General features: G+C 41.6%; 1 protein-coding gene across 1 annotated transcript in view; it reads left to right on the top strand.

The window, feature by feature from the left end:
* Positions 1-15,964, top strand: part of LOC126336485 (dynein axonemal heavy chain 7) — a 978,012-nt gene that overhangs the window by 45,248 nt on the left and 916,800 nt on the right. Inside the window, exon 2 of the mRNA XM_050000228.1 lies at positions 14,353-14,870. Coding sequence (XP_049856185.1) covers positions 14,353-14,870 — 518 coding nt within the window. The remainder of the gene's footprint in view (positions 1-14,352; positions 14,871-15,964) is intronic.

Raw genomic sequence — 15,964 nt, 5'->3', positions numbered from 1 at the left:
CTGGTATGTTTAATTACCGGTGTTCAAAGTCATGTATCTCAAAATGGACACCTACCACATTGCTTTCATTAACACCATTCAACAGAGCACATTTCATTCTATTAGAAAAACTTATTTTCATTTTGGTGTCTCTTTGGGTAAGGTGCAAAAAATTCGTCTTAACTACTGACTTTTTTGGTAATTCGGAAAATCCTTTCGTTGGTCCATGGTGGCTATGCCACTACCAATCTCAAGACTGGTAACCCCATCACCAAGGGGCCACACCTGATAGCCATGCAAGGGTCTCTCTGTGGTTTCCAAACCGTAATACAGAATTCTTCAATTGTTAAATGTTTTAAATTTTTTGCTGATGTCCAAAAATTATTGCTTCTGGCAAACTCTATTGCCACCCCATCAATGAAGCAGCTGAGACTGGTATGATTGCAATTATCTGTTGTTCTGGGATCCAGCATATGTCTCTTCTAGTAGGCTAATGAAATGATTGATCAGCTCCATGAGGATGCATGAAATTAATCAAGGCATCTTTTTCTTCACATGAAACATCACAGATATTTCCTATCCATCATTTTCCATAATAAACACAAGCAACATACTGGCCAGGCTGTAGTTCATTAATGGCAACATGTTTAGCTTGTCAGTTAACATTTGCTATAAAGGACATTGTATCATTTGATACTCTGTGAATCTTAAGTCACTTTTCATCAGTTGGCACAAAATGGTGATGGTCTCTTGTACCTTACAAGGTACGTTTCTCTTGATCAATTTTTGCATCTTCAGTAATTTCTTTTTTAATATAAATATATTCAATGTCATGAACATTTTTTTGTTGCAATATTCAAACAGATCAGTTTATGTTAAGATTTGGTTGTCAGTTGGGCGTTGAAGGCTAGCTGTTGCTGCTAAACACTTAACTGTGCCCCCAATTCCGTCACATGGTGATTTCCCATGGCTTGCTCCAAAAAAATTCCATTCTGCAGTAATGCCAAAATCTTTTTGATGTTGGCAAAGATATAGGAAGCTCTTAAAATTTTTGTACTGTGCTGCAGAACCACCGCTAAAATAATGAATATGCTTAATTTCATTAAAAATGGACTTAAGGGATTTGGTCAAGTATGTTAAAAACACATGTACTGTAACTGTGCCTGGCCGGGGTGGCCGAGTGGTTCTAGGCACTACAGTCTGTAGAGACTACTTCTGATTCTCAAGCACAACAACTTCTTGCTGCTTTGCTTCTCCATGGCTGTCCTGTTCGTGTCGAGGCCCATAGCATTATGAATTCTTCCTGTGGTGTTATTTACTCTGGGATGCTTGATGGTCTGACTGAGACAGAAATCCAAATGTACCACTGTGATCAGGATGTCAGTGCAGTCCATTGGGTGATGAAAAAGGTAGATGCATCCTCACTGCCATACACACTCTTTTTCTCACTTTTGATAGAGTGGCGCTTCCATCCAAAATCAAAGCAGGCTATTAAGTTATCACAGTCTGACCGTACATTCTGAACTCGATGATCTACTACCAGTGTCATCATTTCAACCTTCTTCCCACTGTCTCAACTGCAATGGTGACCATGTTGCCTTCTCTTGAGATTGTCCCATGTATCTCGATGAGCAGGCTGTCCAACAGAGCCAGGTAAAGGAAAAAGTGTCTTACCCAGTCGCTCAAAAGTTATTGACTAATCACAGACCCTGCATTCTACCATCTGGCATGTACAGTACTGTTCTTGCTACATCTCGGCCCATGAAGGCTATGGCCATGCAGACATTTGACCTCAAAATCAGCTCTGTGATGGTGAAATCGCCCAGTGTCATGGCAGCTTGGCCGTCTCCTCATCCAGCTGTGCAACAAGCCATCAAACTTTCACCTCACAGGGCAATGTCACCTGCTACACAACTGGTAGGCTGGAAAGGACAGAAGCAATATTCTTACAAAGGCTTCCTATCTCCCTCCAGCCAACAAACATTAGAGTCTCCCTCTGCCAATGGTAAAGGCTCCAAGAAGTCAAAGTCTGTAGATCTCATGGAGCAGGATCCTACAAAAAAATGGCTCTGAGCACTTTGGGACTTAACATTGATGGTCATCAGTCCCATAGAACTTAGAACTACTTAAACCTAACTAACCTAAGGACATCACACAACACCCAGCCATCACGAGGCAGAGAAAATCCCTGACCCCGCCAGGAATCAAACCTGGGAACCCGGGCGTGGGAAGCGAGAACGCTACCGCACAGGATCCTACAGCCTCTGCGCCCTCCAAGGTGACACTGTTTCATATTTTCCCTCCTCTCCTTTTGTTGTTTGAGGCCTTTGATCCAACAAAGAGGATTTATGGCTGCTCTTAGAACTGCAGTGTTCACTTGTTTTCTGCCTCCAGGAAACAAAATTGTGTCCTCACAACTGCTTTGAGCTCTCACATTTCTTCCTGGTCTGTATTGACCTTCCCCCTGAGGACAGCATTCCATCTCATGGGGGAGTCATGCTGCTCATACAGGATGACGTTCATAGTTGACCCATCTACATCACCCTGTGCTCTCTGTTCGCTGACTCCTACCCCAACTGTGTGCTCCCCCATATGACAGCTTACTAAGGCTGACTGGAGGCTTTACTCCTCCCTGGTAGCCTTCGACGAACAACATTTCCACAGTTGTGTGGCTAGGTGGTATCTCTTACAAACGTTTTACTTATCACTGCAGAACATTCCATTCCTCGCACTTCCTATTTACCATGCCATGTCCTAGTCCCTCGGTGGGCTGAGACGTATGCAATTTGTGTGTGGAAACATGCCCTTCATGTTTTTAACCATCATCCTAAGATGGCAAGCTGAATTCCTTATAAACAGGTGCATGCTCAGTGTTGTTGCATTTTTCGTGTAGCAAAAAAGGTAGCTGCATCTCATTCAGTAGTTCTATTAACAGTTCCAGTCCCTATGCCATCATGTGGGCCAACCTCCATTAGCTCTCTGGGACAAAGATTCATCCCCCAATTTGCGGCTTGACAGTAGCAGACAATCTCCAATGCCTTGGGCCACCATTTTACGGAGATTTCAAGCTCCTTCCACTATCACCCTGCCTTCCTCCAACGAAAACGAGCAACGTTGCTCAAGCAATACACTTCTCTTCTGAGAATCATGAGCGCTGCAATGCCGCCTTTGCTGTGAGGAAACAAAATTGTGCTCCCACTTCATCCTGATCCTCCACAGCAGCACCAGATGATGTTCACATTCAGATGTTGCAGCATCTTTCTTTTGTGGGCAAGCTCTTTCTGCTTGATACATGCAACTACATCTGGGCAGAGGGCACATTTCCCAGACACTGGCATGAAACCACTGTCATTCTCATACCTAAGCCCAGTAAGGAACAACACCTTCCTTGCAGCTTTCCACATTTCTCTCACCAGCTGCATTTGCAAGGTGATGGGACGAATGATTCATGCCTGGCTGGTATGGAGTTTCGAGCATGCCATTCTGCAGTTGACCATCTCATCACTTTCTCCACCAATGTCATGAATGGTTTTCTGCAGAAATCCCAGATTGTGGCTATGTTTTTCGATTTGGAGAAAGCCTATGACACATGCTCGAGGACTGGTATCCTCTGTACTCTCTACACCTTGGGTTTCTGTGGCCTCATGCCCTGTTTCATTCATGAAATTTTAAAAGAACGAGTTTCCAAGGTACATGTGGGTTCTGTCTTGTCAGACACCTTTGTCCTGGAAAACGGTGTGCCTCAAGGCTCCAGCCTGAGTGTCGACCTCTTTGCTATCGCCATTAATGCTATAATGGCCTTTCTCCCACCAGGCATCTCCGGCTTCATTTACATTGACAATTTTGCCATCTATTGCAGTTTTCCATGTACTTGTCTCACTGAGCAGTGCCTTCAGCAATGTTTCAATCATCTTTACTCATGGGACATTGACAATGACTTTTGTTTTTCAACTGATGAAGCAGTTTGTTTGGATTTCTGGCGGCGCAGTTAGTTTCTTCCACCATCTTTGCATCTTGGGACTGTTGTTTTTGTGTTTGTTGAAACAGTGATATTCCTGGTCCTCCCACATGTCTTCTGTGGTGGCACGCAATATGCAATCCCTCAGCGTCGTATGTGTCTTCAGTGGTACTTCCTGGGGAGCAGATCGACGAACCACCCTCCATTTGTACTGGTCCCTTGTCCATTCGAAACGTGACTGTGGGTGTTTCGTTTGTGCATCTACATGTCTGTCCCTCTTATGTCATTTCAATACTATGCACCATCATGGCATATGTTTGGCCACTGGTGCCTTTTACTCTAGCCTGGTCGAGAGTCTGTATGCAGAAGCTGCCAAACTACTGCTGTCCTGTCGCCATGACTTTCTCGTCAGTAGAGATGTATGCTGTTTGTCTGCCATTCATGGCCACCCATCCTATACCTCCTTCTTCGGTGACTCCTTTGAACGCCAGTATAGGGTGCGTCCTCTTCTCTGTTACCTCCTGAAGTTCACTTTCGACTTTAGCTCTGGGAGCTTAACTTCACACTACCTGCCACTTCCTCGGTGGGTGTGGACCCTTCACCACCTTGGCTTCATGTGGCGGTCTGTGTTCTCCTTCACCTTCATTCACCTCCTAAGGGCTTTACTCCAGTCTTGCCCTATCGTCTTCAGTTTCACAATTTTCGCACAAAACTTCACAATAGTAGCTTTGTGTACACTGATAGCTCTGGGACTGACATTGGTGTCAGGTGTGCCTTCATAATTCTTACCGATGTTTTTTGGTACTGGATTCCAGAACACTGCTCGCTATTTTCAGGAGAGCCCTGTATCAGGCCACACAGTACATCTGGCAACACAGGCTTTTCAATTGCATCATCTGCTCCAACTCTCTCAGTGCCCTTCAAAGCCTATGTGTGCTTTACACTGTCCATCCCTTAGTGCAGCAGGTTCAGGAAAGCTGTTACTTGCTTACCCTTGATGGAGCCACTGTGATGTTTATGTGGGTTCCTGGTCACATCAGTCTGACAGGAAATGAGGCAGCTGATGCTGCTGCCAAGGCTGCAGTCCTCGTACCTCAGCCCACAAGTTCTTACATTCCCTCTGATGATCTCTGTGTTGCCGTCTGTCTGCAGGTGGCATCACTTTGGGATCACCACTGGTCCTCTTGTCATGGGAACAAGCTCCAGGTTATTAAGCCTCTCCCAGTGGCTTGTACGACCTCCTTTTGGTCCTCTCACTGTGAGGAGATCATTCTTAAAAATGTTGGCCACCAAGGGAGACAGAGGGCTGGCCATGGCGACATTGTCAATCTGTACAAAATATTCTTGGTTGAACATAAAATCGGTTGTGACTAGAGCATGTCAAAACAAAGCAGTGATGTCCACTTGAAATGTTTTGTCAACTAATGCCAAGGAATCTGCAAGAGGGACCTTTGTAAAATGTGATACCACATCACAGCTAACCAGTCAGTCAGAACTGCTTAGACAGAGAGTCCCAATGTGATGTGAGCATTTGCTCACATATGGTGTCAGCAAAGAAGTGAGATGTTAGCTAAATCATATTTAGAAGCTCCAATGTTTCTCACTATTGCATATACAGGAACATTTTCCTTATGAATTTTTAGAAGGCCATACTGCCTTGGTGGTACACAATAATGTGGCCTTAATCCTGCAGTAATCATGCCATATTTCATACTGTTAGTAGTCGCTGTTGACAGTCAGTCTGCATGGGAGATAAATAGAGATTTATAAGTACAAACAAATCAATGAGATATTTGAGACTAAGAAATTTACATGTTTAAATTTTAATTTACAGAGTACATTCCTTTTATAAAGCCAAAAATTCTCTCCATTTCCACTTAAATCGTAAGTTCCTTCATGTCTTACAATATTTATTTTTGGAAATGAAAAAGATTTGTAATAATATTTAAAACAGAATGAAATGCTCACATTGGTTAGTACAATTCATCAGTACATACAATTCAGTCACAGTCTTCTGCTTTTAAGCATTCTGGAAAAATAAGACTTGCATGTTCCAAACCATGATATTTACTACATTTGCAGCAGCTGTACCTGGTAGGTAAGTTCTTTCTCCTGTCACAGTATCACAGTGCCTTTCTGTTTGTTAGGATGTACAGTGAGCCTTGCCTTTGCTTCATTTTCGAAAAATTTCATAAATTCTTGAAGGAATATTAAACGGTATGTTACTCATGGCAGCTTGAACTTCCACATGTTCTAAAACAACCTGATAAGCCAACTGGCACAGAAAATCTCTTCACTGAGCACAGCTGTCTGGGTTATTAGCAGCAAGAAACACTAAAAAACTTATGCATCCAGCATTCCGCAAGGAATAAAATATGATTGAAGTTCATTGTCAAGTGTGTCTTGTACAGTTGTAGACAGTACACATCTAGTCACAAATGTCTACTTCTCCTTTCATCTTGTGATACATAACTATCATTTTTGCTTTGCCCATCTCTTTGTCAAGAGTATCATCATGGTGAAGACTGGATATAAGTACAACATTTTTACCTTTCTTGGTAGTATGTGATACAAGAGTATAAGATTTTCAGAAGGCAAGCATATTTGAACCCATGTGGCACTTACTTGGCTTCTTGAATTCAAATGGCAATTCCTTCTTTTTTTCATATTGTTCCAAGTAAAGTTAGCCAAAAATCATTTTTCAGTGATTCGGTCAACAGAAGACTGGTAAAAGAGATATCCACTGTGATATTCTGTCGGTTCCTTTGTTGGAGATACAAAGTCTCTTAACAACAGCTGGGCAATACTTACATAATATGGGCCCTTGGTTGTGTTCCAACATACACTTCCATATCCATAGTATAATACATCCTGCTGTAACAAAGGACAAATATTTTTATTTTGTATTTGTTCTACTTGCTTGGGTATACTGTATAAACCAACAATTTCTTCGAAATATCTCTATAACTTCTCATCAGTTGTGAGGTATTCAAAGTGAGTGTATGTTGTTTTTGCAATTTTGAACAAACACATGAGAAATGTTTTATTTGGAACTAACCTATTATATTTCAATATTTTATCTCTTTTAACATGTCAAATGACAGATAACTGAGAAGGAAGTGAAATCTAAACCGTGGTATAGTGAGCCTGAATATTTCTACCCATGTGCCATCAGTCTTCCATCTACATTTAGAAAATTAGTCGTCATCATTCCAGACAAATACAGTAAACCTATTAGAGCTTGAATTTCACTTGCTGTTGTAGTGTTGCAGTCCTTTCTCTGGAAAATTTACCTCTCTGGAACTTGATTACAGGTTTGCTTTTCTACTATAGTACTGATAATATCATGAATTTAAAAAAAAAGTGCTTACAAATTTCAGTTTTGGCTTTCAGATGTTTTACAATAGGCTTTACAACAGAAAAATGGCTTATAAAATTTTTGGACTTGGTTCTAACAGTTTTGGAGGTACATGTTATTTTTCCAATATTAAACGAGATCTTTTCCAACATACAATGGACCATTTGTGATATTGTCAATAGCATCTTCACCATCAGACACCTCTTGTTCTTTATTAGAATTCTCAGCTTGCTCTTCTAGCTCATCTACACTTTTCCACATTCATCATCATAGTCATCTTCATGATCACTCCTGACAAAACCTCAGGAGGCTAATTTCTAATTCTTTCAGTCTCTCTTCCATGTGCATTCCTTCTGCAGGAAATAATACCTGTAAAAAAAATAATGAACTAAGCTGAACCTAAAAAAGAATATAACTAATAGAAGGTAACACTGCAATAATAAGAAACCTCTTGAGACTTGACTATAATATGGCTGTAATGGCTTACTATTTACTACTTCTTCTAAAGGCAATACTGCAAATTAGACCGAACATTGTTGCATGCCTTCCCTTTAGAGGAGAAGTAGTTGTGGGTTAGGACAAAGTTAGTAAAGTGCATGAGGAATGAGTAGTGGGTTTGGAGTCTGAAGAACGTTGGAAAAGGTAGTGCTCAGTGGTGGTAAGACTATGGATATGAGAGGTTTTGGTGTACAGGGAGGTGATGCCAACAGTTGTAAAATGTAAACTTTCACAACCAGAATTGTCACAATTAATAAAATGTACCATGTCATTATGCCGTGATCAAATGGATTTCACCTTAAAACCCGACATTTCGTCCCAATCTGCAGAGGCCAGCATGTGAATCTGACATTCAACAAAGCTACCCCCTTGAAAATGTTCTTCGCAGATGAGGACAAAACACAGGGATTTGAGGTGAAATCCATTTGATCACAGCATAATAGCCTGTAATGTTTTAATTGTGGTGTCAAAAGTGATGAGTAGGGATCCAGAAGGTAAAGGGTGGGGATGGTGGAGAATCAGTGAACAAAGTGATTGGTATCTTTGATGTGGAAGGCTAAATTATGGGCGATTGGTTGGAGGTGTTGGTGAATGAGGACCACAATTCTTCAGTGGGGGCACAATAACTAGCCACAATGGGGCATCCAGGATTGTTGGGTTTTTGGATTTTGGGGAGCATGTAGAAGGTGTGTGTGTGTGTGTGTGTGGGGGGGGGGGGGGGAGGATTATAGGGGTCATAGGGGTGAGGAGGGAATTGTATTCAGGGGAGAGGTTCTAGAAATGGCCTAAGGCTTTAAGCCTGGTTAGAGGCTGTGTTGGACTTCTGGGATGGTATCACTCTGGCAGTGTTTTTAGGTGGAGGACTCAAATAATTGGCAAAGGCCTTCTGCCAGGTAGTCACTGTGATTCATAACAACAGTGGTGGAACCTTGTTGGCAGATACAATTATTAGGTCAGGATTAGTTTTGAGATTGTGTATGGCTATTCATTTTTCTGCTGAAAAGTTGGTGCACCAAGGAAGGGAGCTAGGATGGTGAGGCTAAGTTGGAGGTAAGGAATCCCTGGAAGGTGACCAGCGAGTGGTTAGGTGGTAGGGGGAGGATGATGGTGTGAACTGGGAGAGGCAGGGTCCAATGCTGGAATTAAATTGGCTTTGGTTGGAGGTACCTGCTGCAAGGAAATGTTTCCATTGCAGGGACTCAGAGAATGAGAGTATGTCTTTGACAAGTCCAGCAAGGTTAAATTTGGGTGTTTGGTTAAAGGTCAGGCCTTTGGATAGGACTGAAACCTCTGTTGAGCTGAGGGTTTTGGTGGAAAGGTTAACAACAGTGTTATGGGAATATTTCGGCTCTTGATTTGGTGCAGTTTTTGGTAGAGAGTTTTGGAGATGTGGCAGTTGAAAAAGTCAGCTAGGGAAGGTTTAGGTGCTGCAAGGGTTAGACATGGAGGAACACTGTGTGTAGGATAGGGGTTGGAAAATGGTGCTGTGAGGCAGTAGTAGGGTGCCAGCAGGTTGGATGACTTATGGAGGTGATGCCTGGAATCCTCCTCCAGGTGCTGGAGAGCAAGGAATATAGTTTCATAGATGTGATGTATGGAGCCAGGATTGCACAGTAGTAGTATCTTGCGGCAGGAGCAGAGGTGGTTCTGAGATGAGATGCCTGTGACATCAAGATGTGTATTTGCAGCACCAGGTTTGTGAGCGCCAGGACTGGCAGAATCTGAAAAAGTAAAGGTCATTGTGAAAGGAGATACAGCATCCAGAGAAAGGTATTTTTTGGCAAGTCTATTTGTGGGGGGATTCCATGGTTTACGCAGCATTTAAGAAATAGGATGCAGGACTGGATTTTAGCCAGGGAAGGAAATACTTTTCTGAACTAGCACAGATCGATGGAGCAGGAGTCCATTGTGGCAGGGAATGATGTAAAGGAAATGGGAAAGGTGTGGAAATGGGCAAAATAGAATTTGATGGTTATAAGAGGAACTGGATAACAGAAAACATCTGTAAAAAATACGTAAAGACATCCAAAACCGCGCACACAGATACCCAAAAATACGTACAAATACGTAAAAATAGGCACAAATATTCGAAAAATGTAGAGAAATGGAGAAATGTGAGAGAAAAGTAACAGATGGGGTGTGGGAGTATGTTTATTTTGCAATAAGGGAATAGAGGTGGAGGGGGATGGGTTATGTTGAGGATCCAAGTTCATGTGGCACAGGGAGGCGTGGAAAATAAAATGCTCAAGTACTTCAAGACAAGGGATGAATTGGAATCAACAGGAATAAATATTTCCAGAATGAGATTTTCACTCTGTAGCGGAGTGTGCGCTGATATGAAACTTCCTGTCAGATTAAAACTGTGTGCAGGACCGAGACTCAAACTAAGAATCTTTGCCTTTCATGGGCAAATGCTCAACCAACTGAGCTACCCAAGCACGACTCACACCCCATTCTCAAAGCTTTACTTCTGCCAGTACCTCACCTCCTACCTTCCAAACTTTGCACAAGCTCTCCTGCGAACCTGCAAAACTAGCACTCCTGAAAGAAAGGATATTGCGGAGACATGGCTTAGCCACAGCCTGAGGGATGTTTCCAGAATGAGATTTTCACTCTGCAGTGGAGTGTGCACTGATGTGAAACTTCCTGTCAGATTAAAACTGTGTGCTGGACCGAGACTCGAACTCAGGACCTTTGCCTTTTGCGAGCAAGTGCTCAACCAACTGAGCTACCCAAGCACACTCCACTGCAGAGTGAAAATCTCATTCTGGAAACATCCTCCAGGCTGTGGCTAAGCCATGTCTCCGCAATATCCTTTCTTTCATGAGTGCTAGTTCTGCTAGGTTTGCAGGAAAGCTTCTCCAAAGTTTGGAAGGTAGGAGGCGAGGTACTGGCAGAAGTAAAGCTGTGAGGACAGGGTGTGAGTCGTGCTTGGGTAGCTCAGTTCGTTGAGCACTTGCCCGCGAAAGGCAAAGGTCCCGAGCTCGAGTCTCAGTCTGGCACACAGTTTTAATCTGCCAGGAAGTTTCAGGAATAAATATAATTACAATTATCACAGGAAATAATCTGGAGCATCAGATGCTGCGTCAACAGTCCGCTCAGTCACGAAGCCTGTGTTGTGTGTCGATGATTGTTGACACATAGTGCCTGGGAAGTAGATGCAGTTTGGAGGGTGGTGAAAAAACACAGGAAAGGAGAGAAAGAAGGGGCTCTGAGAAGACTAACGCTACAGAGAATAATAAAAAACGTCACAGGGTTAGAGGACTGAAGAAAGGCCGTTCAGAAGAATCAGACAATGGAAACTCTAGGTGGGAATAACAACAATGTAGGAAAAGATAGATTGCTACTTACTGTAAAGATAGCACTTTACATTGCAGACCTGCCCAATTAAAAGACCCTTACATGTAAGCTTTTGGCCACAGCCTTTATTGGGAAGAGAGAAACAAGCACCATCCACTCATACATGCAAGCACACCTTATGCAGACATGGCCACTAACTCAGGCAGCTCAGGCCAGAATGCAACTATCACGTGGAATGGAGCAGCAATCTGGAGGGGACAGGGAAGGGGAAAGGATAGCAGTGTACAAGTGGGGGAATGGAGGAGCACTGTCTGACAGAGTGTGCAGGGACTAGAATGAAAACAGGCACAGCATCAAGGTGTGAGTCACAGAGGTGGGGAAAATAGACTGAAAAAGGAGAGGAGTGGGGAAAGAAGAGCGAGTGCATTGGCAGAGGATGGCAAACAAAGAGAACAGGAAATGGGAATTAGGAAGAGGTGATAGGACAGAGGGGGTGGAAGCATGTTACTGGAGGGTGAGGCCAGGATAATTACAGGAGTGGAAAACGTGTTGTAAGTACAGCCTCCATCTGGTAATTTCAGAAAAGCTGGTGGTGGAGGGGAGGATACAGGTGGCTCGGGGAGGGAAGCAGCCATCGAAATCAAGGATATTATGTTCAGCTGCATGTTATACTGCAGGCCTACTTTACTCTTGGCCACAGTTTGGTGGTGGTTGTTCATTCTGGTGGACAGTGGTCATTCATCCTGGTTGACAGCTGGATCATAGTCATGCCAATATAAAAATCTTTACAATTGCTGCAGCAAAGCTGGTAAATGACATATCTGCTTACACAGGTGGCCCAGCCCCTGATGGAGTAGGATAAACCTGTGACGGGACTGGAAAAGGAAGTGCTGGGTGGGTAGACTGTACGGGAAGATCTAGGATGTTTCAGAGGTTGGGTGGGCAATGGAACACCACTTTAGGAGGGGTGAGAAGGATCTTGGACAGGATGTCCCTCATTTCAGGGCATCAAAGCACTGGTGAAAAATGTGGTTCAGTTGTTCCAGTCCAAGGTGGTGTTGGGTGAAGAAGGGGCACTCCTTTGTGACTGGTTCTTAGGAGTGGCGGAAGATTGGGGGTGAGAAGGGAAATGGTACAGGAGATCTGTTTGCACACTAGGATTGGAGGATAGTATCTGTCTGTGAAGGCCTCCGTGAGATCCTCAGCATGCTGGGCAAGGAAGTTCTCATCACTGCAGATATGCTGTCCCTGGGTAGCCAAGCTGTATGAAAGGACTTTTTGGTGTCAGATAGACAACAGCTGTCCAAATGCAGGTACTGCAGGTGGTTGATGGGTTTAAAGTGGACAGAGGTGCAGATGGAGCCATTAAAGAGGAGGGAGTCAATGTCTAGAAAGGTGCCACACTGGGTTGTGGAGACCAGGTGAAGCTGTTTGGAGAGGTGTTGGAGTTGTGAAGGAATGGGGATATAGTTTGTTGACATTGTGTCCAGATCATGAAAATATCATCAATGAACCTTAAGGTAGGGTTTGGTAATTTGGGAAGCTAGGAAGGTCTCTGCTAGGCAGTTTGAATAGGAGGGCAATATGCGGGTGCTCATGGCTGTGCTGCAGATTTGTTTGTATACTTCCTCTTCAAAGGAGAAGTAATTGTGGGTCAGGATAAAGATAATAAGGTGTACTAGGTTTCAAGTAGTGGGTTTGGAGTCTGAAGGACATTGGGGAAGGTAGTCTTCAATAGTGATAAGACCATGGATATGAGGGATGTTGGTGTATAGGGAGGTGGCATCATCAGTGACAAGTAGGAATCTGGGGCAGTAAAGGTGTAGGGTTGGTGGAGAGTTGGTGAGGGAAATGGTTGATATCTTTGATGTGGGAGGCTACATTATGGGCAACTGGTTGGAAGTGTTGGTCAGTCAGGGCTGGAATTCTTTCAGTGGGGACACAATAACCAGCCACAATTCTCTAGCTATTTATAAATTATATTGATTATCCCATATGATCATAGAATGGAAAATCCAGGATGAATGTAACAATACTACAAAAAGGATAGTTGCTACTCACCATATAGTGGAGACGATGAGTTGCAAATAGGAACAGTGTCAGAAAGTGTGATTTCTGCCAACAAGGCCTTCCAAAGAACCTCAGAAAATGCACAAACTCACTAATTCACACAACACACACACACACACACACACACACACACACACACACAGCAGTCAGAGACTGTAGTCATGTGTGTGTGAATTGCATTTGCATTTGCATGTGTGTGTGTGTGTGTGTGTGTGTGTGTGTGTGTGTGTGTGTGTGTGTTTTGTCTATTTCTGATGATGGCCTTATTAGACATATGAATGTAGTTTTGTTAATATGTGTTGGTGTGGTTTTGAGTTTAATGCCTTCTGGAAGTCAAGAAATGCTGTCAGAGTAGAAGATAGAAATGGAATAATAATGCAAATGTAGAAGAAAAAGAAAGGGAAAAATGCTGATTAATGTACTGTCTTTGATCTTCCACTATCTCTAGATCTCTGCTTCTCTTTTCTGCATCTTCACCTCTATTCCTACTCATACTGTACTTTTAACGTTCACCTTTCTCCAGTTCCCCATAAACAATTTCGGTTTCCTCTCTGAATGAGTAAGCTATTTGTTTCAAAAATTGGGAACATGTTTTTGTATTTTAAATGTTTCTATTACCAATACTGCAAGTTGAACCTCCTGAAAGTAAATAGGACTACTGTTTAATCTCTATATTTTCTTCATTATGCTCCACTGCTGCATAGCCACAAGGATAATTATAATTTGTTTGAGAATTTATTAAGTTATTATTGTCTGATTTATTAGTATTATCTTTCAATTATTGACTTAGAATCTATGCAATCTTCATCATTGTTATGTTGGTATCTGTGACTTTATTTCAAGAGAATGTTCTCAACATCCCAGTATGTGTTTTATCAGACTTTAACTGCGCTGAATATATGTTTAGAAGCTTTTTGGATGCACCATGTATATTCAGGCACTTGGTTCAGAAACTAAAAAAAGAAATCATGTTTTTCTTGACCAAGCAAAAGCCAGGATGGTCTGTAGTTCCTCGTCTTGTACTTCAGTTTTAAAATATAGTAAACAAATTTACATTTCATCTCAACTAAAGGAAAGTTTTATGCTCTGTATTGTTTGGATTCTAAATTTAAATCATGTATGTATGTCATGTGTATAGTTTATACTGATTGCAAAACTAATTAATTTTTTGATAATGGACACTTTGCAGATGCGTGAAGGATCATATATGGCGATGAGGAAAGAAAGAGAAGAATTTAGGAAAAAATTGGTGAATCTCATCCTCAAAAAAGAGGGTGGAGACACATCATATGACGACAGTTTATCAGCTGAAGAGAAAGAAGTCTTGCGTTACTATTACTACATCCATCATGGCATTGACACAGTTCATGTGCCACCTTTGGAAGATGAATGGATAAGAAATATACAAACACGTATCCCAAACAAACTTAAAAAATGGGGTTCCCTAATTGAAGACACTACTGCTGAAGTAAAAGAAGATTTCATATTAAATATGAAGAAAGCAGTTGTAGATTTTGTGCTCCAGGACCCAACAGAAGGAAGTAATAAAATGAAAGAATTTGATTCACCACATAGGCAAGAGCTGAAAGAAATGTCTAAAACTTGGCATGCCGCACATCAGGATGCCAGGTCGAAGATATATAAGAACCTGCATGCTATTAATCCGTGTTTGTCTCAGATATTAGATCTGTGGCATAAATCTTTCAAGTAAGTTATTTTACATACTACCTCTTTCTAAATAAGTTATTTCAATATTACAAATAGAGTGTAGTCAGAAAATTTCTTTTTCTGTGTTTTACGTTAAGTTTTGGAAAGTGACCTTATGTTTAATAATGATATTTCGTATCTCAAATAAATAATAGCTGGTGTAACATCAAATAAAGGTTGGAATTCCCTATTACCAAAGATATTCTGTGAAGAAATTGTTAATGCAATTTTCATGTTATTACAAATTTTTCTAACATGAAAAACCAAAAATTGCCATTCAGGCACCAGAACAAATTGTCATATTTCAGCTAATGGCCAATGTAAGCATGATAGATTAGCTTGGAAAATTCTTGCCCTATGCAGATAATTGTAATTTGGTATCATACTGTACAGGAGAGACTTATTTGTTTTGCAGGAGAGAGTAACATTTTTCTCTTAATAAAGTAATTCTGTAGGCATGTATGAAATCATTTTCTTAGTGGTATACAACATGTAGTCTTCCTTGGTAATTGCCTGGTAGGATGAGTTCTTTTGAGATTTCCCCTACAGGCAGAACAGATGTTTGAGAGTTGTCTCAAGCATGTCAAATACTCAGTTCACTTTGTGAAGAAGGTGAACTACTTAGGAATTGGAGCACTTTGATAGAATGCTCTTTCAGTTCTGAATGGCCTACCAAGTAACCTCAGTATAATTCTTCCTCAGATTTATTGGTAATTTGGTAGAGAGTCATTGAAATAGAATGAGGATCAAAGTTCAATCACTTGGAGTGGGGATTTAAAAAGCACCACCCTGTAAGGCAGGAATCAAATAAAAGAAACAGTCTGCAAAGTATTGTTGTGAAAGTATGGAGGCAGACAGGCTGTAGCATAGACTAGAAAACCTCCAAAGCAATCTTTGTTGCTCCATTAACCATCATGCAGCAGATACTGTGTACTCATTTATTTATTATAATTTTATGTATATAAACACTTCATTTTGTTACCATCCATAGCATTTAACTTAAGTCTGCTACAATATTTTAGTTAACTCTCCTTTTCTGACTCTTAAATATAAAGTAAAATTTCTTTATGAGAAACAGCTTATATTACATTAAT

The sequence above is a fragment of the Schistocerca gregaria genome, chromosome 2 (genome assembly GCF_023897955.1).
Source record: "Schistocerca gregaria isolate iqSchGreg1 chromosome 2, iqSchGreg1.2, whole genome shotgun sequence".
Lineage (NCBI taxonomy): Eukaryota > Metazoa > Arthropoda > Insecta > Orthoptera > Acrididae > Schistocerca > Schistocerca gregaria.
This window is presented reverse-complemented; position numbering and strand designations above follow the sequence as displayed.